At 41.1% G+C, this 22,873-nt stretch overlaps 1 protein-coding gene across 1 annotated transcript; it reads left to right on the plus strand.

Moving 5' to 3' along the window:
• Window positions 1-16,581: 16,581 nt before the first annotated feature.
• On the plus strand, window positions 16,582-18,231 carry LOC119815478 (glycerol kinase-like). The gene is given in 4 exon segments (XM_038331618.1): window positions 16,582-17,302; window positions 17,305-17,385; window positions 17,388-17,405; window positions 17,408-18,231. Coding segments are annotated over 4 exon segments (1,644 nt in total).
• The last annotated feature ends 4,642 nt before the right edge of the window (window positions 18,232-22,873 follow it).

Raw genomic sequence — 22,873 nt, forward strand, 5'->3', positions numbered from 1 at the left:
CTCTGATAGAAGAAACTTAAAAGAGGAAGGGCTAATTTCGGTCAACAGTTTGAGGGGACATCAGAGCAAGGGGGAACTTGGGGTAGCTGGTAACATTGCACCCACAGTCAGGAAGCAGAGCTCACTGTAGAGTGCTAACTTTCCCACCTCCTTGTGCAGTCCAGAAAGGAAGTCTAAGAAATAGTGCTGATTATTTTTTATGGTTCGTCGTTTCACCTAAATTAACCTGTGTTGGTTAGTTCATGTCAACTAGGCACAAACTAGTGTCATCTAGCAAGAGGAAAACTCAACTGAGAACTGCTTCCATCAGGCTCATCTGTGGGGCATTCTCTTGATTAGTGGTTGATAGAGGAGCCCATTGTGGGTGTGCTGCTCATAGAGGGTGGTCCTGGATTATATAATAAAAACCCAAACTGGGCAAGCAAGGGAGAGCAACCCAGTAGGCATCTTCCAGCCACAGTTCCTGCCTCTGCTCCTGCTTGAGTTCCTGTCCTGGCTTCTCCCAATGATGGGCTTTGAGATGTGTGAATCAAATACATCTTTTCCTATGCAAGTTACTTTTTGGCATGGTGTCTGTCAGTGCAACAGAGAATTAAATGAATACCTCACCCAATGGAGAGAACCCCTTATTGGTGTGCCCAGCTGCATGTCTCCTAGGTGACTGAGTTCCTTAAACCCTCTTACACTGATTACCAACCACTACAACCTGTTACAACATCATTACTAGCCATCATACATATTATGAGAACAGTCATTACTTACTCCGCATGCCTATCAACAGTATGACCTCCGAGTTTCTATCAGGATGCCCATGATGCCATGTTTAGGGAACTCTAGGACTTATCTGTCTTGACTCTTCAAATGCTTCCAAACTGTATCTAAACTGAGTTCCAAAGGCTTCCTTGAGCTACATTATTAGAAAGCCGCAGCAATAAACCCCCTTCTCTGCTACCAGCTTTATGTATCAGTTACTTTTCTAGTTGCTATGAAAAAACATCCCTAAGACAACAAAGGAGGGAGGATTTATTTTGGTTCACAGTTTCAGGGATTTCAGTCCATAGTGAAGGCAGAAGCATGGTGGCACAGAGTAGTCCATCCGCAACATGGCATCCAGAAATCGGCGAGAATGGCAAAAAGTGTCTAGTGATGAAGTACCCCCAAGAACTTACCCCTAGTAACATGCTTTCTCCAGCAAAGTACCACCTCCCAAATTTCTAAAATCTTCCAAAATAATGCCACCAGCTAGAGACCTAAGCTTTAACACAGGAACCTGGGACTGGTGGATATTTTGTATTAAAGACTTAAAATCACCCACCTTTCTTAATTAATCCTTCACACTTTTCTGTTTCTCAACTTTAAAGGATTTTTGTTTTTTTGTTTTGGTTTTTGTTTTGTTTTTGGTGGTGGTGGTGGTTTCTTGAGAGGAGTTTCTCTGTATTCTTTGTGTAACAGCCTCCAGGAATCCATGCTACAGACCAGGCCGTCTTCAAACTCATAGAGATCCTCTGCCTTTTAAGTGCTGGGATTAAAGGTGTACACCACCACTGTCTGAATTTTAAGGTGTTTGATTTGAAGAAAATCTAGAAGCTCATCTTTACCAAGCTGTTTCCAGAGAATCAGCTGACCGAGTTATTTCATTGATATGATAAAGTTATTTTAAGAGAACATTCAGGGTAATGGTGTAGGCCTGGGCATCATAGTACACTCTGGCAGTTCTAGCTAGCATTTGTAGAATCGTTGCTAGTTCAAAGCCAGCCTGGACTACATAGTGAGTACCTAGGCTGCAATGTGAGACCCTATCTCAAGCAAACAAATGAAGATGGGGGAGGGGTAGGAATAGGTTTTTAATAACACAATAATAGTTTTCTCCACTTATAGAGTAAACCAGATCAAGCTGAATTGAAAAAGTAAAAGAATGGGTGTATTTGAGCAAAGCAACTCCAGGTGAGTTCTCCAGTCCCAGAGATGGAAGCAGGAGAAGTCAGGCTCCCAAACTAAAGCAGGGAGCTTATATAGCCTGTTGGTGAGGGGTAATGATGTCTCTGGCATAAACTGGGTTTGTGCCCAAGTATGGTCAAAAACTAAGTACTTTAGGTGGGAACTTGGGCTTCCCTAGCCGCCAAGAATGTGAAGGTGGGATTTCTGGTGCCTTTCTTTCTTGGAGATTCTCTGAGAGGGTGGGGTTTTGGAGAGAGAGATCATACAGGAGTGGGCTGGAGGAAAGTGGAAGCGAAAGAAAGGACAAAAGAAAATGTTAGATCTTTATCTAAAGTAATTAAATTCATGCAGCAGAATTTTAGACAAATATTGAGATGGGTGTAAAGAAAGCATGAAACTGGTGTTCTTCTTAATTGTTAGTACCCATTTCCCTACCACATACACCTCTGCTTACTCTAGGACAAAGGCATCTCTGACTGTTAGGATATCCATTCACAGCGTGGACTGAAGTAAGGTATTTAATATAACAAGCAGACCTAATACATAGTAATTGCTTAAAATAAGATCAGGGATCATTTCTTGTTCTAAACAGCGCACTGAGCAAGAAAGCAGTTTACTGAGGTATATAAGATTTCAAAGAATCAGAGGCCCCAGACTGATGAATATCTGCTATTTCTAGGTCTCCAAAGTTAACCTGGGGTAGGGGCCTCTTCTCTCAGTCTTGCAGCACAAATTCTAATTGGTATTAATAATAAAACCCAGAGTCAGATATAGGAATTAATGCTGAAGATCAGAGAAGCAAAGTGGCCAGCCATTGAAGAATTCTTTTACTTCGATTAATCCTCAACCAAAGGAGCAATCTTGTCCTCAAATTATCTCTTCAGACTTCATCCTCAGACTGCAACTGTCTCCTCCAAACTGCAGAGGGCACTGAGTTCTTGTCTCCTCCTGCCTAATAGTCCTCTTTCTGCCAACCCACGTCACTCCTGTCTCCACCTCCGTAGTGCTAGGGTTAAAGGTGTGGGCCATGTGCTGGGATCACCTTTGTGTGAGCTCTGTAATCTTTTTTTTTTTTTTTTTTGGTTTTTCGAGACAGGGTTTCTCTTTGGCTTTGGAGCCTGTCCTGGAACTAGCTCTTGTAGACCAGGCTGGCCTCGAACTCACAGAGATCCGTCTGCCTCTGCCTCCCGAGTGCTGGGATTAAAGGTGTGCGCCACCACCGCCCGGCTCCTGAGCTATGTAATCTTGCATGGTCCAGGGTGGCCTTGAACTAACAGAGATCCCTCTGCCTCTGTCTCCAGAGTCCTGGGATTAAAGGTGTGTGCCTCCACTCTCTGGCCTCTAGTGGCTCAGCTCTACACTCTAATCTTCAGGTAAGCTTTATTTGTTAAAACATAAACAAAATATCGCTGGTTCGAATTCCTTTAATCCTAATGCAGAAAGATGCAGTCACAGATTTCGGTATGCATCATTGGCTGAAACAAAACCTTATAAATAACTTCAGCTTAAATCAGATGTTTTGATAATAGCTTTGAGGTGAAAAAGAGAAGACAATCTAAAGTTTTATAATGGCTTGTAGTTGAGTGAGGAACTCTTTAAAGTCAGGGAACAGGAACAATGCAGCCCAATTATTACTAGCTGATCCACTTTCCTTGCTAGGACTGGTTGATGACCAAAGGTGATGATTAATTAATTCCTTATATCCATTTCTGTCCTCAATCTCCTAATATAGAAAGCTATTGAGGAGTGAGTATGCACCCTAAAGATTCAAAGTAAAACAGACTGATTCTTTTTCATATATAAAAGTTTAGGCTTGGGATTCCTTTAAGATTCCTTGTAAGATTACCTGTCAAGATAAGTAATAAAGTAACTGGTCCTTTGTTACTGCAAAACACGGCCTGCCAGTAAAAGACCTGAGAAGAATATCTTGCTTGCCTACATGGATAACCTATAACAAGTTGCTTGGGTATGAGTGTATGTGGGTTGTTGGGATAAATTGTTTTTCATGTGTAATATGTAAAATGTTTAATCATGTAATGGATATAGAAAATGCTGGGGTTTTTTTTACTTGTACTCATTGTAATAATTCACTTGAAAAGCAATGTGACCACACTGTAATTTTCATATTGCCTGAAAGAGTTTGCTGGGGTCAATAAGCTGTAAGGGAAAGAATAAAGATAGAGTTAAAATGGGTTAGAAAGAAAGCATTAAAGAATGAGAGAAAGAATAGAGAATGCAAAAGAAAAATAAAGAAAAGGTCAATTAGAGAGAGGGGGGAGAGTCTAACCCCCTCAGATAAAAATGTCTAATATGCAGACTCTGGATTCCCTTTCAGCCCTGTGCTGCTGAAGGCTGGTGATAGCCCTGCAGGCTTAAAGACAGACAGCTGGACAGCCCTAGAGGAAACCTACAGGAACCTGGGCTCCTCCAAGAGTTGCAGGCATAGCCGTCTTTTGTTTTCATTTTAGTTGCCCTGGTTTGGTTAGTCTCTCTGGTGTTTACATTGAACTTCCTGATCATTTGACAATTTAACTTGTTGCCGTGTTTTCTAGAACGCGGTTCAGCTAGACGGTGCCTGCTGTTGGTAAGCTAACTCATCAGCCCTCCAGTCCTCCAGACCTTCTTCCAGTCGCACCTGCTTCTTGGCTCAAGGCGGCTTAGTTAATTCTAGTGTACAGGACCAGTAAATAGCTATGAGGGAAACTACAGTAGGAAATCCTCTCACATCTATCTTGCGCAGAGACAAAGACCACCAATGTTCTAGACTGTCAGGTCAGCTTAAAGCAAGTTATCAGAGTTAATGCTGTAGTTAAGTCTTAAAGCTGAACCATCTTTCACGTGCTCGTGTCTGGGCCTTTGTCTCCAGCGAGCAGCGCCACTTTGGGAGATTGGGGAACCTTTGGGACTACTACCTGAAGTGATTCTCTAGGGTCAGGCCCTGAAGGTGTGACATCTGCTTCTAGTTCTTGGTCCACCAAGGTGCTCTCCAAGCCATGCCCTAAGTCTCCCACTATTACAGACTGCGCTGCCCCAACCACCATGCCTTCTTTGAGGTAATAAACTTCTATTCCCAGAAACTGTGAACCAAAGTGTATTCTTCCTCCTTTTAAATGGTTTCTGTCACAGAAACAAGAATCATAAGGAATAAAAGTTATTTGCTCTGGTTTAAGTTACTATGCCTGTTCAAATCATTTTTTTAACATCTGTCCTTTCCAACCACTAGTACAAAAACAGACCACTTCAGACTATAGGAGTACTTAGATTCAGAAGGAGACAAAAAAATCCACACTCCTTCTAGCAAAGAGGAAAGAAAGTCCATACGTAATGGGAGAGCAGAAAGGGTTCTAGGGTGTCTGCTAGGATATGGCGGTTACCTGTGAGAATGGCAGAAGACAGGAAATTGGAACAGCTGGGGCCAAGGGTGAATGGTAGTATCCAGGAACACGTGTACAGGAAGGAGAGGGGCATCCACAACGGGAATATCAGTTGTAGCTTCATGTCTCCCAAGGACCCAGCTTTCTGTAGATATTTAACACAACTTGGACAAATTGTATGACTTGCCAGTTTCCTTTCTGGAGAGTATTTGACAAGATTACTGCAGAAGTGGTGTAGGGAAATGACTTGAGAGGCCCACAGGATATAAGTATGCCTTTCTGGTTTTATTTCTGTTTTTCTTAACTTCCAATCCCTCACAATATCATGCCCACCCCTTTCTATTTTCAAAGGCAGGAGCTCAAATAGATTTGTTAATAATAGCACGTTCTGTCCAGAAGAGGGCAGCATTTAGAAGCAATCAACACAAATCATTGGGCAGCATTTACAAGCAATCAACATAAATCATTGTGGCCCGGGCATAGAAGTTCCAGGCCAAGAACTGGTTCTTTCTCGTTTTGTTTATTTGTTTATTTATTTATTTTGTGCTAGTAGACTGTAAAAGGGACTTGCATTTACTCCTGAAGTAAAATCATGTAACCCTTTCATCTCTCCCTTCCCTGCCAATTTTCTGAAGGAATAACCGTAAATATTTAGAGTATAGATTTCAACTTTGCTTCGTGACAGGCAATGTTTTGGCCAGTTTTCTAACAAAATGTACACACAACATAAAATGTATTATATAGATACATTGATCAGAAAGAACATAGCAATTCAGGCAAAAATATTTTTCTTCAAGTGTGCCTGCTTTTAGGCGGTTAGGCATGTCCCACACCTCTTTATTCCCTAAATATGGCAATTTATTAGCTTTTCCAACACATTGTTACTGAGAACAAGTGCTGCCTGTACAGCGGTGTGACACACAGCAGACTGGGATATGTTTGAGTTTGAGATACATAGAAACTAGGGCATGCTTTACATCTATGAGTGGATACAAGGGACCATGATGTCCCGAGAATCTTGAATTTCTGGTTATACTTAAGGTACACTTCCAAGGAGATATGACTGATGGTCTATTAGAGAACATTAGTTCATAATTCCTGACTAAAACTTTTTTCTATGGCAAGGTAGAGGTTCTGGGAGGAGGGAGGCTGCTCTGTGGGTCAGGGAGGAGGAATAACGGATGAGGTCCAGTCTAGAGCATGAAGGTCTTCACTTAGGTTCAGGCCACTTGGTATCATCATTCACTTCTTTCCTGCGTTCTAGGGTGAATTGTGGTGGAGGATTAAAGACTTAATTTAATTTAAAGAATTGTGGTGGGGCCTCCCTTACATCTCTCAGTAGGCATACTGTGTGTGAAGAAACGTTCCCTAATTAGAGGTCTCACGGCAGTTCAACATTTCAACACAGTAAAACCCTTGTTTTCTGTCTCAGGCATGTGATGACTAACTTAAAGAGTTTTACCAACATCCATTTCCAAACTGTATAGTCATTTATGTTTCTTTTAGCAATTTTACATTTAATTCTTAATTCACATGGAATTTTAATTATCATACACAGTAGAGATAGAACTTTTTTTTTTTTTTTCGAGACAGGGTTTCCCTGTAGTTTCTAGAACCTGTCCTGGAACTAGCTCTTGTAGACCGGGCTGGCCTTGAACTCAGAGATCCGCCTGCCTCTGCCTCCCCGGTGCTGGGATTAAAGGCGTGCGCCACCACCGCCCGGCATGAGATATAACTTTTATACCCAGTAAAGTTTACAATCATGATTTTAATTATCCTCTATATAAAGGGGTCCATCTGGAATATTCTATTCTTCCCTAATCAGTTTCTCCTTATCTGTGGCATCACATTACATATACAACCATGTCCTTAAAGTATACTCTGAGCAGGTTCTATTCTAAATGTTTTCTTAGTCATTTCCACTTTTAGCTAAAATTTGAAGTCAAACTTGTAAAATGATATAAACAATTCTGCTAGGATATTGACTTCTGTTGACTCCAACTGATCAACTATTCAAAGACTTTCCAGCTTACGCGCAATAGGAGCCCCTTCCTTTCGGGGACACAGCTTGGGGGTTGTGATTAAAATCATACATTTTCCAGTCTTACCTCTCTCTACTCAACCACGCTAATTTGTTGAGTACAAAAACTCAACCATGGCTGTTGCTGAGAACATGAGCGGAAGTTCAAGGATAGTAAAAGCTTCTTATTCAGACAATTTCCAAGTACTCAGAGCCTAGGTTCATTTTTCAAATGAGTGTTGCAGGTTATTGAATTTTTATTTTTTCAAATGCTCTAGGAAATACTTGTGAGGCTTCCCTTTAGACCATGAATGTAGTCTTAGCCCTATTTCCTGCATATAAACTAAGGTATAAAGGCATATGAAATTAATAGTAGATGTCATTGTAAATTGATATGTAGTTGGAAATGCACCCCATTTCTTAAAAAAATAAAATAAAATAAAAAGGAAACTAGCACCCTTAAAATATCTATCTGTAGAATATAGATAGGCCCTTTAAGAAGGTTTTAGACAGCTCACTTATTTACTGTCCTAGGCTAATCAAAGCTCATGATTAGTAATACATCACTGCCCTAAAATTGCATCCTGGGAAGTGTTTTCACTTAGCTTTAATGAAAAACACTTGGCGACCACTAAGCCTTGTGGAGAAGTGGTTAACTATTATCCTTTTTTATGAAGTAGGATGAGTTAAAGAGGAGTGAGTGCTGAAGGCTCAACTCTTTGTTTCTTTTCCATCCAAATTGAAATTGAAACATTGACAAACGTCAGCAAGCTAAAGTGAGCTGACAAAAGAAGCCAGAGGCAGAAATTTCCAACCAGAGATGGCTCAGCAGATAGACTGATGAAAGCACGGGGCCCAGCAGGTGGCAATAGAGGCTCTTTTCTTCCCTCCCTGTCCGGGCTTTTCCGTCATTCGGCTACTTAACCCATCATCAAGGCAATCTCTTGGTTGTCATGGAAATAAGGATGCAAGGAACTGGGGTTGGATAGGAAGAAGGCGGTATGTAAAATGTAAGCCCAGGAGTGCTTGTTTCACTTTCTCAAGTCACTGAGCCCACCTTTGCATAAGCAACCCAGGTAATTCAGTGGTCTCTATACAGGCTAGACATCGTAAAGACTTTTTTTAGTTGGGGGAGAACAGCAAAATTTAATAAGAAATAGCTTTCTGCTTAATAGTTAGGTTCAGCTTATTACTTCAAAGGGAGCTCACTCAAATGTTTGAGCTACTAATGACTGTTTTTTAAAAAAAATAAGTGTTTTCATTCAAAGAGAGAGAGAAAGCAGGGAGGGGTTTCTCAGGAAACAGATTTAGCGGAGGGCATTCCTATGATAGCATAGAGAGGCATTTTCGGGTCACCCAAAGTAAAAGAAGAGTTTATCTGCAGGATGTTTCCCTTGATTTGTCTGAGAAACAGGCAGGCGTTTCTTCCAGGGCTTTAAGTTTTCGTTTCCTTTTTATTTTAAAACACTTGGGTGGAAACAAAGTAAACTTTGGAGCTTAAAGCCTGAGATTAAACTCGCCAGCCCCATCCATGATTATGTGTGGGGGTCCTTAAGAATGACTCATTCTTTCTGCGGCTCAGTTTCTGGAACCCCAAAGCGTTTGCCTCACAAGGTTTGTAATCAGTATAAAGTGCCCAGAACAGTGTTTTTGCAAAGAAATAACTCAACTAATAATGAGTATTGGTGAAGAGACCACTATTGTCCTTGCTTTTTTATTTAGTATCTATCTTAGATTTCCCAGGTCCTTAAAAGTCCACTTAGGTCCGTGTGCCTGACATAGCCTTTCACATATACTGAACATAACAGAGGACTGATTGGAAGCTGAAACAGTATGCACTAAAGCCCCTCCTTGACTTGGAGTGCACACGCTCAGCTGGTAGGTGGAAAGGAGCCACCAAACCCACACCAGGGTGTGAGGAGGGTGACAGAAATTTGTGTAAAGTCCGCTGATTGTAGAGTTCTCCCTTTAACCACAGCCAGCACAGCTAGAAGGAAGATGTGGACTTTGAAATTTTATTTGGCTTTCTTTGACTATTGTTGTTGCTAGATAATGACCTAGAAAATGTCTAAAGGAACAGCAGAACAACTTCTAGTTCTTGTGCCGAGAATGCTTTCAGCATAGGGACTTTGTCTTGCCATTGAAACCTCAGTGCCAAGAAACTGCTGGCACAGAGCACACGCTCAAGAACATGTGTGCGGGTCCTGTGCATTTTCAATATGCCACAACATTCTGCATGTATTGCAGAGTGTACTAGAAAGTCAAAACATGGTTTTGGCCCTCAAGCCAAAGGAAAAAGACAATGTACTTTCGTCAGCTCCTACCAGTGAGGCATGCAATCAACGGTGTTAATGCCGCAACCAAGAAATGTTATATTTAATTGCTAATTAATGAAACGGAGTTTATGCATCTCCAAATGAGGACTGCAAACAGCTGGGAGGAGAAGAAAGGAGAGCATGGTAAATTAGAGAAGAGAGACCCAGGCCAGCTAGTAGTGGAAAAGCCAGTGAAATGACTATAATAGTTAGATTTTAAATTAGCTCTTTACTATATTCCTCTATTCTTCTCTCTCTCCCTCTCTCTCTCCCTCTCCTCTCTTCTCCCTCTCTGTCTCCCTCTCTGTCTCCTCTCTCCCTCCTCTCTCTCTCTCTCCTCTCTCTCTCTCTCCCTCTCTCTCTCTCTCTCTCTCTCTCTCTCTTCTCTCTCTCTCTCTCTCTCTCTCTCTCTCTCTCTCTCTTTCTGCATCTCTTTCTTCTGTGTGAACAAGTGTGCTATGACTGCTATGTCAAAGGACCTTGCATTAGCTGGTTCATTTCTAACTCTGCCATGTGGGTCCCAGGTATCAGGTTATCATGCTTAATAGCAAGTGGTTTACCGATTGAAACATCTTGCTAACCTTATAATTAAAAAAAAATATTAAGTGTCCGGATATAAATTTTCATGAGTGTCAATACACATACATGCGCAAAATACAGTTCTCATCTTAAAGAAAATAAGAGAGGCTTACTTGGGAGCCATTTTGAGGGAACATGGCCTGGGATCACAGATTCAGGTTACCCCCAAATTCCATGTTCCAATGTAGAAGCAATGTCAGGAAGTTTCATAGTTTTGCAGAACAAAGAGAGTCCAAAATCAAGGAAAGCTTAAGATACATTGGTGAGCACATCAGAGCAGTGGCTATGGGAAGATGGAGGAAGTTTTTCTGTGGGCCTAACATTCTATCTAATGACAATCTTATCTTTTGGGTTGGTAGAAGCCATGGAGGTCTGCTAAGTAAATAGATTCCTGTCAATTCCTTTTTGATCAGTAGTCACATAATGTTAGTTCTGACACACGGGCAAGGAATGACTGCTCCAGGATCTAAAGCTAGTTCGAGAGGAAGTAATCTTCTAGACCTGCAATATTCCAATCCTTCTTTGTTCTGGAGTTCTAGCCAGTCAGTCTCTTCAGCAAAGACTTCTTTTCAGGAGTTTTCATTCACACAAGACAAGTAGTGTTGTAGTTTGAATGTGAAAACTCCCCTACAAGTTCAACTGATAGCACCATGGTGGAAGGTTCTGGAACCTAACAGAGATGGAGTCTTGCTAGAGGAAGTGGATCACAGGGGTCATTCTTGAGGTTTTTATAGCTGGGCTCTCCTTCCTGTCTTCTCGCTGCTTCCTAACTCAGAATGTAATGTGACCAGAACATAGTAAGACAAAGAAAAACATCTTCTACATATCTGTAGAGCGCATTAATGCAATTCCACAGTCTATACCCCAGTATTTCTGTCTGGAATGTGTTTACTCTTTAAAAGTCTGCTTAGGACTCTGAACTACAAACACCATGAGTAACGGGTGAAATTCCTTCCTTGGCTCTATTACAAGGGGGATCATTAGGTTAGAGATGGATTTGATAGGACGGAAGTTAAGAGTAAACTCATGCAATCATGAAGAAAATCTCAGTATTTTGCAACCTTTTACAAAATAGCACTGAGTCTCTGAAGAAAGGAGCATTGGGAGGAGAGTCTCATTTATTCAGGACAAGCTGACCACAGGTAATTCATTCCCACCAGTCAGGTCCTAGCTTTCAAGGACAGTATTGGACCCAGAAGAGCATAGAAGCTGACAGTCATATTCTGTTGAGGAAAGGGGGGAAACAGGTGGGAGAAGGGGGTAGAGGAAGAACTAGGAGAATAGGAGGAAGAGGAAGAGGAGGTAGTAGGAGAAACCGAAGTCAAGACAGCCAAGCATGGCTTAAATAGATGTAAGAACTGTAGTGAAGATTATCACTGGATTATTACTGTTTGATGTGATTCCAAGACACAACTTACATACCATACATGAATTTTCTCTAAACTCATGAGACATTTCTTCTTCCCAGCATTCCTTTGATTTCTTATCTGTTGTCACAAAGGTGTTTCTAATGATCTGGCACTGAAAGTAACAGCATATCACCTATCACAAGCCAATCACTACGACATTGACGTTAACTTGAAAAAAATCACTTTCAGATCTACTGAATGCTTTTAATGGGTCTTGGCAAAGGATGAGGTCAGTCCTGAACAATTCTAGGATTACTGGAGCACACGAGACATTTCAGCGTACTCAAAGAATCAGTCTGTCCTAGATGCAGACTGCTGAATGCACATCCCGTAACTATCTCTACAATCTCGAGAACTTTGCAAACGTTTCTTTAATGCCTCCAGCCGTTTCTACAACTGAACAATGAGTTTAGTAATGCCACTCAAGGAACTGTGGCTAGAAGTTATGACAATCATTCATGTGAAGTGTGGGTACACAGCAAATGGCATTCGAGAAAAATCACTGAGTATATTTTTATATATGGTGTCCTGGTGAAGGAACCAGCATGAGGAGGCAGCACTGGAGAAGCACAGAAACACCCCGCCCTGGAATCTTGTCTTTGCACAAGCTACACCCCTTAGTTCTCCAGAGGATGCAGATGGGAACACACCCAACAAAAGCAGCTGGATCCATTCTTCCCTGGACCCCTTCATCTCACAGCAGGCATCCGCATTAGCACGCAGCCCCTTTCCTCTGGGGTTTGCAGTTCACAGAGTGTCTTGGGGTCTGATACACTGCAGCTACCTTCTAATGAAACCGAAGCAATTATCTTAATTTTTGCTTAGTAAGACTTTGCTGGACATGCCAGGCCTGGACAAATAGTTTCTGATGGATGAAAAAGTTTATAATTCCCCAAGAGCTTTATAGCATTCCTTGAAAATAGGACCTTTACACTTACTGTGTGTGCAGGAGCAGTTGCTGTGTGGGAGGAGTCCTCAGTCTAAACAACAAAAGCAACTAAGGATTTCTTTTTTTAAAAAAAGTCATACATAATCTCCCTACATTACTAAGGATCTCTTTTAATTCAAATGTTAAAACTATTGTTTGATTTAGTATACATAAAAACACAAGACCAAGTATGAGCCCCATTCATACGGTACCCATGTCAGCCTTGCAGGGCCCTTTCATGGATGTTGAAATGGCTTTTCTTGCCCTTTCCCTTACAACTCATGCATGTCTGACCTCTTGTTTTGGGGTCTGGCTTATGAAAATAATAAAGGAGCTGTGTATTAAGCAGAGGTTAAGTAGCCTTTGAAAGTGTTGTTTGGGTTTTATATGATCTAGTTAAGAATAAATGGAAATAAAGAGAAATATTTTAACTTGCTCCAAATGACATTAACAGTGTGACGGGAGAGACCCAAACACCTCTATCCATTTACTCCTTGGTCCTTAGTTTCCATCAGACATGCCAGTGGCAGTTGGAAAAAGAGGTACTTGCTTTCTTTCCTCTTCTTTCTCATCTCATCTTTTGGCTCTAGGTCTTTGTAATGTCCCACCCTCCTGGCAGTAGCATTTGTGAGTCATGTGAAATACTGCGGGACATTTTGGATTTTATTTTTATGTACATGATCAGTTAGCATAATAAAACCCTTGATTTCCCTAGACTGATGTTGAGACAATTCTCCATGTGTCTCCTGTGTCTGTGCATCTGACAAATAGCAGACCTATTGCCCTGTTACCTAGGTTGTGCATTTAAGGACGTTTGTATGGTGACTGGCCCTGGAAGATATGCTGTCTCCCTCCTAAGCAGAGATCAGGGAAATACTGCTACTGTGAAAATATCGCTGAGGTCCCCTGACCTCAGAATCTCTGTTCTGTGCCAACCCACCATGGCTTCAGGAGCATCATGGTTCTCCTTGCATCGACCTGGAGGACTGGGGCTCTGCCATCATCACAGAGATATGTTCTTATTAATGTGTGCAAAAAGATCTCTACCTCTGATTAGGAACCTAAGTCTTTTCCAGTAGTCAAGCACTGTGACATTCAACGGACATGGATGTAGGCTAAAATCTTAAATTTCTCCCCACTTTTTTATGTGTAATTCCCAACTGAAAGTGATCCCAAAATATCTGCTGATGTATAAAAGCCAAGGAAAGCAATCTTCACACATGCACTAAGATTGTGTTTAGGCAAAGGAAATAGGGTGGCACACACTGTTGCTCAGATTTTCAGAAACTGTCCTTGATATTAGTGCATAAAAAGACCTGTGCTTACTTAATGATGCCCCCTTGAATCGTTATTCTGGAATGATTTCAGAATCATTATTCTGGAACCCCTCTTTAAAACTTGCCAACAAAAAGCATTCAACCCTCTCAACCATTTTCTAATGTTATCATTCACCAAGGATTAAATCCAATAAATGACTAAAGCCATTTGTGTTGAGCAAAAACATCAAATGTATGTGTGTTCCCCTGTAAAGAATGACGGACCAGCCTGACTCATTTATTCAGATCAGCTCATGTGCTAACATTAAAAATATCTGTCACAGATAGAAATAAAATAGGCATGTTTCTTGATTTTAGGCAAGTTTCCCCCACTAATGGAAAGTAAATATTAAAAACCATAAAATACAAATTACATAAAATACATAAATACAAATTATGAAGAAAATAAACCACTCAAAAATACTGAAGAAACATGATAGTAAAAGGTAGGGTATTTTACTTTTTTGTCTCAAAACCAAAAGTTTTATATGTTAACATGACTAACGCATTTTTTCTATACATGTTTGTGTGTTGTACCTATGTGTGTGTATCCAGCAACCAAACAGGAAATGAAAGCCGAATCTGAGAGCAGTGAGATGTGCCTGTAATTCTAGCACTGGGGAGCTAGAACCAGGAGGGTCTGGAGATCAAGGCCATCCTTTGGCTACATGAGGAGTGTGAGGCCTGCCTAAGGATACATGGGAGCTTGCCTCAATTTAAAAAAAAAATTGCATAAGAAAGAAAAAAGTATGAAAATATGTGCCCTTCACAACTTTACCCAACCAAAATACCACTTCCCTTGAGTCAAGTGGGTTTTCGGAAAAATTCATGAAGTTTTCTCCAAAGAAAGAAATATTGTCCCACTGACAGTCTTGGAGGAGAACTTACAGTTTGTTGGTTATTACAAGGGAATTAGAAGCTGGAGAGTCTGAGAAAATGAAGAGGCACTTCATGTCTCAAGGCAGCAAAGTAGATTTAAATATGGAAGATTCCTTCACCTTCTCCGGCAGTGTTTGGAAATACTCAGGTGACTGAAGCCTGCAATGACAAGCATTTAACATATTAATTAAAACACAAGCCCATATAAACATGAATCATTTTGAAAACACAGAGCAACCGTTGACTATAACAGTAAATTTTAAAAAAATCAGAAAAGCAGAAACCTATCAAATTTCCTACATAATTGAATTTTGTGTGGATGCATAGATACTACTTTTGTGTGGATGCATAGATACTACTTGAGCCGAAAACTCAATGAGCAGGGTTATCTGGTATTTCAGGACTACTGGGAATATTCTGATATAATCATATCTGTCTCTTTCCCTTTTCTGAATGTTCTTAGAGCAGAGTGTGTCTGTCCCCTTGACTTATTGTAATTAATTTATTTGTGTTTGGACTATTCTACATTATGCCCATAAGTTGATAAAATTTGTTCTTTGGGAAGGCTTTACCATAAAAGCTGAGTATAAAGGGCTATTTTTGAGTGCAGATGAAGAAAAGATGAGATAGAGAAGGATTTGAAGTCTTTTTAGAAGCTATTATTATGCACACGTAGATTAAAGGAACCTAATCCTGTTGAAACTCTTCTTTGAAGGTGGTGCCAGAAAGGAATTTATTTTTCTTTGTAGTAATGCTAGGACTTAAAATAACTTACCTAGTAATTAGTTACTTCATGGGAAAGAAAAGTCTCACTAGTGTTTGTGTTACTAGAGACGAAGGCAACGAAGTCAAGATGCGGTAGACCAAGTTCTCTTCGTCAGTCAAGCAGTGGTAGATGTTTATCTGCTTCTCCTTGATCACTCCATGTGCATCTGGATGAGGCCAAGGCTTTCTGCCAAGAATACAGAACTGATCCCTTGTTAGCCAGGAAAACCATATTGCTTGCAGCTATTGCTTCTGGCTTGATGACCCTCACCATCCTTAGCTCACTTTGAACAATGATAGGTCAATATAAATTTCCTGCTGTTAAAAGGTGACTACAATGCACCTAGGTTTAAGATTTCTGCTTTCCCTTCCTTTCACTATCTCCAAAAAGTCTAGGAGATGAAGCAGAAGGAACAACCAAGAACCTTAACGAGTTAGAACTCTCCAGATGATCAGAAAAGCATTGAATTTTCTTGTAAAGATATGGGAAACAATGGGAAGAATCTGACCAAGGAAGGGCATGATCGTATTTTCATTTTCAGGAAATCTTTCCATCCCGAAGCTTGAATACAACCCTTTTTAGATAGAACAGGAGACTGGGAAATGACCAGCCAGGAGGACACTGCTATAGGTCATTGAAGAGAAAGGTGCGGGGTGACCTGTACCTAGACAATGCCAGTAAATTTGGCAAGCGTAGTAATTTAGAGAGAGAACAGGCTGGATTTCGTGGTGGGTTGTGAGACTTATGAGATGGGCATAATCGGCTAGGATACTGGCAGAGAAACTGGGTGAATTAAAAGTGTGTTTAACTAAGTTGGGAACACAGGAAAGCTGAGGGAGCATCCCAGGTTAACTTTTGAACAAATTAAGTTCAAGAGGCCTGCTTTATATCCAAGGTTGGTCCTACTCCTCTGGAGATCAGGGACGATCAGGGATGAGGTAGTTACCAGGAAGTCAGAGGTTCAACCAATCGCCTCTGCTCTCGTGCCGAACCCTCCCGCGCCCACTGTCATCACCAAGGAAACCAGACGCGATAACCTGCCACTAAAGCTGGATTCATGGCAGACGCTAAGAAAGCGGTTTTGGGGCCGTTGGTAGGGGCGGTGGATCAAGGGACCAGCTCAACACGTTTTTTGGTTTTCAATCCTAAAACTGCTGAACTACTTAATTTCCATCAAGTGCAAATAAAACAGGAGTTCCCAAAAGAAGGCTGGGTAGAGGAAGACCCAAAGGAAATCCTACAGTCCGTGTACGACTGTATAGAGAAAACATGTGAGAAACTTAAACAGCAGAGCATTGAGATTTCCAACATAAAAGCTATTGGTGTCACCAATCAGCGAGAAACTACTGTAGTCTGGGACAAGGTAACTGGAGAACCTCTCTACAATGCGGTGGTGTGGCTTGACCTAAGGACCCAGTCCACTGTGGAGAAACTCAGCAAAAGCATTTCAGTAAGCAATAATTTTGTCAAGACCAAGACAGGCCTCCCAATCAGCACTTACTTCAGCGCGGTGAAACTTCACTGGCTCATTGGCAACGTGAGGAAAGTACAGAAGGCCATTGAAGATGGCAGAGCGCTCTTTGGGACAATTGACTCGTGGCTTATCTGGAACATGACTGGAGGCATCAATGGAGGTGTCCACTGTACCGACGTAAGTAACGCTAGCAGGACCATGATTTTCAATATCCATTCTTTGCAATGGGATGAAGAGCTCTGTAATTTTTTTGGAATTCCTATGAGCATCCTTCCCAGAATCCGGAGCTCTTCTGAGATCTATGGCTAATGAAAACTGGAGCGTTGGAAGGTGTGCCGATATCCGGGTGTCTGGGGGACCAGTCTGCTGCTTTGGTGGGGCAACTGTGCTCCAGGATGGACAAGCCAAAACACATATGGAACAGGCTGTTTCTTACTATGTAACACAGGCCAAAAGTGTGTAGTTTCTGAACACGGTCTTCTGACCACAGTGGCATACAAACTTGGCAGAGAGGAACCTGTCTGTTACGCTCTGGAAGGTTCTGTAGCCATAGCTGGTGCTGTTGTTAGCTGGCTCAAAGACAATATGAAAATTATTAACGCATCAAAGGATATTGAAAAACTTGCTGAAGAAGTAGGCAGTTCTTATGGCTGCTACTTTGTTCCAGCTTTTTCCGGGTTATATGCACCTTATTGGGACCCCAGTGCAAGAGGGATCATCTGTGGACTCACTCAGTTTACCAATAAATGCCACATTGCCTTTGCTGCCCTAGAAGCTGTTTGTTTCCAAGCCCGAGAGATTTTAGATGCCATGAATAGCGACTGTGGAATCCCACTGAAACATTTACAGGTAGATGGAGGAATGACCGAAAACAAAATTCTTATGCAACTGCAAGCAGACATTCTGTGCATTCCAGTGATGAAACCTTCCATGCCAGAGACAACTGCCCTGGGAGCCGCCATGGCAGCAGGGGCAGCAGAAGGAGTTAGCGTGTGGAGTCTGGATCCCAAGGACTTATCAGTGGTCCAAATGGAGGAGTTTCAACCTCGGATCAAAGCTGAGGAAAGTGATGTCCGTTATTCCACATGGAAGAAAGCTGTGATGAAGTCAATGGGTTGGGTTATGACTCAGTCTCCCGAAAGCAGTCGTGACCCCAGTATCTTTGCCAGTCTGACTCTGGGCTTTTATGTAGTGAGTAGCATGGTGATATTGATTGGAGCAAGGTACATCTAAGGTGTCCCACAAATCATGCCACCTTGTGGATTCCTCACGTAAGAGCTTTTTACCCAAGGAGAGACTCTAGCAGTTGTCTCAATGTGATGCCACCGTTCAGACTCTGAACTTATGTGTCCCTTGTTGTATGTATCTCAAAGAAGACCCATGCTGTGAAATAAAGAAGAGCAGCAGAAAAAGAAGTACTACAGAAAGATTAGTTTCTTTGTCTAAACATTAGCTGTTTTCACTGGGATGAGCCCCTCTGAGTAGAACCCTCTCCAGAGTACTAACATTCTGTCCATTTCTTATTCACATTTTGTCGATTGTGATCTTTGACCACACTGGGATCTGGATGAGCCAGGGTTTGTGGCTCTGCACACAAATGCCTAATTATGGGTTTTACTCACCTTCTAAAAGTGATTCACATTTTGTTTACAATACAGCCTCCATTAGAAGGCACTTCCAAAGAGACCACGTCTGATTATATGTGCTATTGGGTTTTATGATCTACTTAATTTTTAAAAATTTTTATTTTTAAAATTTTTTATTTTTATTTATTCTTCACTCATATTTTCCCTCCCTCCTTTCCTTACTATCCTTCCCTCCACCCACCACCCCCATCCACTCCTCTTCCTTTCCCTTCAGAAAAGGGCAAGGCCTCCCAGGGATATTAACCAAACATGGCATATCAAGTTGCAATAAGACTAGACACTTCCCCTCATAATAAGGCTGGTCTGGGCAACCCAGTAGGAGAAAAGAGTCCCAAAAGCAAACAAAAGAGTCAGAAACAGGTCCTGCTCCCTCTGTTAGGAATCTCACAAGAAGACCAAGCTAAACAACTCTTACCTATATGCAAGTGGCCTAGGTCAGATCATTCAGGCTCCTTAGATGTGAGTTCAGTCTCTGTGAGCCCCTATGAGGCAAGGTTAGTTGATTCTGTGGGTTTTCTTGTAATGTGCTTGATCCCTCTGGCTCTAATAATCCTTCCCCCCTCTCTTCAGCAGGATTCCCCAAGCTCAGCCTAATGTTTGATTATGGGTCTCTGCATCTGTTTCCACCAGTTGCTGGATAAAGCCTCTCTGATGATTAGTGGGCTAAGTACCAATCTATAAGTATAGCAGAATATAGTCAGCCATCATTACATTGACATTTTTTCTTCTTCCAGTCATGTTTGGTTCTATCCTAGGTCTCTGGGCCATTCAGCTTCTGGGTCCCAATTTCTCCAGGCAACAACAGGAATGGGCTCACTCTTGTGTCATGGGTCTCAGGCTGGAACAGTCATTGTTTGGCCACTCCTACAATCTCTGTGCCATCCCTTACCCCAGCATATCTCATAGGCGGGACAGACTGTAGGTCGAAGGCTATGTAGCTGGACTAGTGTCCCAGTCTCCCTGCTGAAAGTCTTGCCTGGTCACAGGAAATGAACGATTGGGGCTACATATTCACATTTGCTAGGAATCTTAGCTGGGGTCATCCTTGTAGATTCCTGAGAGTTTCCCTTGCAACCGTGTTTTCTAACCTGACCCCAAAATGCCCCCCTTTTCCAGTTGGCTATTTTAGTACTCTGCCCCCATCCACCACAGTCTACCCACAAAATCTCTTCTATTTCCCCTTCCTAGGGAGATCCATGTGTTCACACCTTGTTATGTAACCTCTCTGGATCTGTGAATTACAGCATGGTTATTCTTTATAGCTAATATCCACTAGAAGTGACTACATACCATTTTTTATTTCTGGGTCTTTGTATTTCATTTTTAGTTGGATTATTTAGTTTGTTGATTTGTACTTTCTCAAGTTTGTTATATATCCTGGAAATTAGCCCTCTGTCACAGGTGGAGCTGGTGAAAATCTTTTCCAATTCCAAATAGGCTGCCCATTTCGTCCTATTGCCTTATCAAAGTTTTTCAGTTTCATGAGGCTGAAACTGTTTATTTTGTTAATTTGGTTAATCTCTCTCTGCCTTTTAGTTAGCATAGATAAAGGTTTGTCTATCTTGTTGATTTTCTCAAAGAACTAACTCTTTGTTTCATTGATACTTTGTGTTATTCTCTTTCTTTCCATTTTGTAGATTTCAGCCCTCACCTGGATATTTTATGCCTTCTACTCCTCTTGAGTATGTATGCTTCCTTTTGTTCTAGAGCTTTCAGGTGTGGTATTAAGTTGTTAATATGAGATTTTTCTAATTTCTTTATGAATGTACTTAGTGCTGTGAACATTCCTCTTGGTGCTACTTTCATTGTGTCCCATAAGTTTGGGTATGTTGTACATACATTTTTATTGAATTTTAGGAAGTCTTTAATTTCTTTCTTTACTTCTGCCTTGATCCAGTAGTCCATTCAATAAAGAATTGTTCAATTGCTATGAGTTTGTAGGCTTTCTGTTGTTTCTATTGTTGAATTTAGCTTTAATCCATGGTGATCTGATAAAATACTGGGGGTTATTTCAATTTTCTTATGTCTGTTGAGACTTGCTTTGTGACTGAGTGCATGGCCAATTTTGAGATAATTCTGTGGGGTGTTGAGAAAGAGGTATGTTCTTTTGTGTTTGGGTGAAATGCTCTGTAGATATCTGTTAGGTCCATTTGAGTCATAAGGTCTGTTAGCTCCTTTATTATTCTGTTTAGTTTTTGTCTGAATAACCTGTCCATAAGTGAGAATGGGGTATTGAAGTCTCCTACTATTAATATTGAGTGTCTATGTGTGATTCAAGCTTTAGTAATGTTACAAATGTGAGTCACCCTATGTTTGGAGCATAGATGTTCACAATTGAGATATCATCTTGGTGGATTTTTCCTCAGATGAATCTGAAATGTTCTTCAGTAGCTCTTGAATTTTGCTTGTAAATTTAGTTTGTTAGATATTAGAATAGCAACACCAACTTTCTTCATGGGTTTGTTTCCATAAAAACTCTTTTTCCACCCCTTTACTCTGAGATAATGTCTATCTTTCATGTTGAGATGTGTTTATTGTATGCAGCAGAAAGATCAATCCTATTTTCACATCTATTCTGTTAGCCTGTGTTTTTTATTGAGGAACGTCCCCATTGAAACTGAGAGATATTAATGACCAATGATGTTAATTTTCTGTTACTTGTTGATGGTGGTAGCAGGTGTGTGTGTGGTGTTTGCATGCTTCTCCCTTCTTTTGGTTTTGGTGCTGTAAGATTATTTATTTCCTGTGTTTTCATGGGTATAATTATCCTTCTGGGATGGAGTTTTTCCTTCTAGTACCTTCTGTAGGGCTGGATTTCTGATAGCTATTATTTAAATTGACTTTGTCATGAAATATCTTGTTTTATCCATCTATGATGTTTGGAAATTTTGCTGGGTACAGTAGTCTGGGCTGGCATATGTGGTCTTTTAAGTTGGCAAGACATCTGTCCAGACCCTTCTGACTTTTAGAGTATCCATTGAGAAGTCGGGTATAATTATAGTAGGTCTGCCTTTATACAATACTTGGCCTTTTCCCCTTGCAGCTTATATTATTCTTTCTATGTTTAGTGTTTTGATTCTTATGTGGCTGGGGACTTTCTTTCTTAGTCTAATATTTTTAGTGCTCTCTTAGCTTCTTGTACCTTTACAGGCATATCCTTCTCTAGGTTAGAAACATTTTCTTCTATGATTTTATTAAAAATATTTTCTGGGTCTTTGTAGGTAGGGTGGGATTCATATCCTTCTTCTATTCCCATTATTTTTGGCTTGCTCTTTTCATAGTGTACCAGATTTCCTGGATATTTTGTGTCAGGAATTTTTTAGATTTAATATTTTCTTTGACCAGTATATCAGTTTCTTCTATTGTATCTTCTGCACCTGAGATTCTTCCTTGCTTGTATTCTGTTAGTATACTTGCATCTATAGTCCTGCTTAGCTAGATTTTCCATCTCTGGGATTTCCTCAGTTTGTGTTTTCTTTATTACTTCTATTTCCATTTTCAGGTCTTGAACAATTTTATGCATTTCCTTCACCTGTTTGTTTTTTCTTGGTTTTTATTAGCTTTTGTTAAGGGCTTTATTCATTTCCCCCAATTGCTTGTTTGTGTTTTCCTGGATTTCTTTAAGGGAATTATTCATTTCCTCTTTAAGGGCCTCTGTCATTTTCATACAATTGGTTTTATGGTCATTCTCTAGTGCTTCAGCTGGATTGTAGTACCCAGGGTTGGCTGTAGTATGATAGCTGAGCTCTGGTTGTGGCCATATCGACCTGGCTGTTGATGATGGTGTTCTTACGCTGGCCCCTAGGCATCTGGGTTTAGAACTAATATATGTTTAGGCAACAATTTCTGAGTTTATCTTTGTCCAGTGGGTGTTTATTTTCTTTGGTTTCCATTTCCTTTCTGTTCTTCTGGCCTGAGTGACCTGTAATTTGGATAAATTCTCAGGTCCAATAGGGTATCTCCTCTGGGGTTATGGCAGCCTGTGTGGCCTCTGGGGTTCCAGGTACCAGTGTGGCCTCCAGTTAGGGCAATGGGCTTGTGTTGGAGTTTGTGGGCGAGGAAATGGAAATGAGGGGAGGGGTACTGTTGGGAAGTTGGTGGGCTCTGAGGAAGCATTGGCTGTCTCTGCAGGGATCTCCCCTAAAGGTGTGGGTATGGGCATGGCCTCTCATAGAACAGTGGACTTGGGCCAGAGTTGTGGAATGTGCTTAATTTCTAATCCTAACTCT

Source organism: Arvicola amphibius, chromosome 5, assembly GCF_903992535.2.
Source record: "Arvicola amphibius chromosome 5, mArvAmp1.2, whole genome shotgun sequence".
In the NCBI taxonomy this organism is placed as follows: domain Eukaryota; kingdom Metazoa; phylum Chordata; class Mammalia; order Rodentia; family Cricetidae; genus Arvicola; species Arvicola amphibius.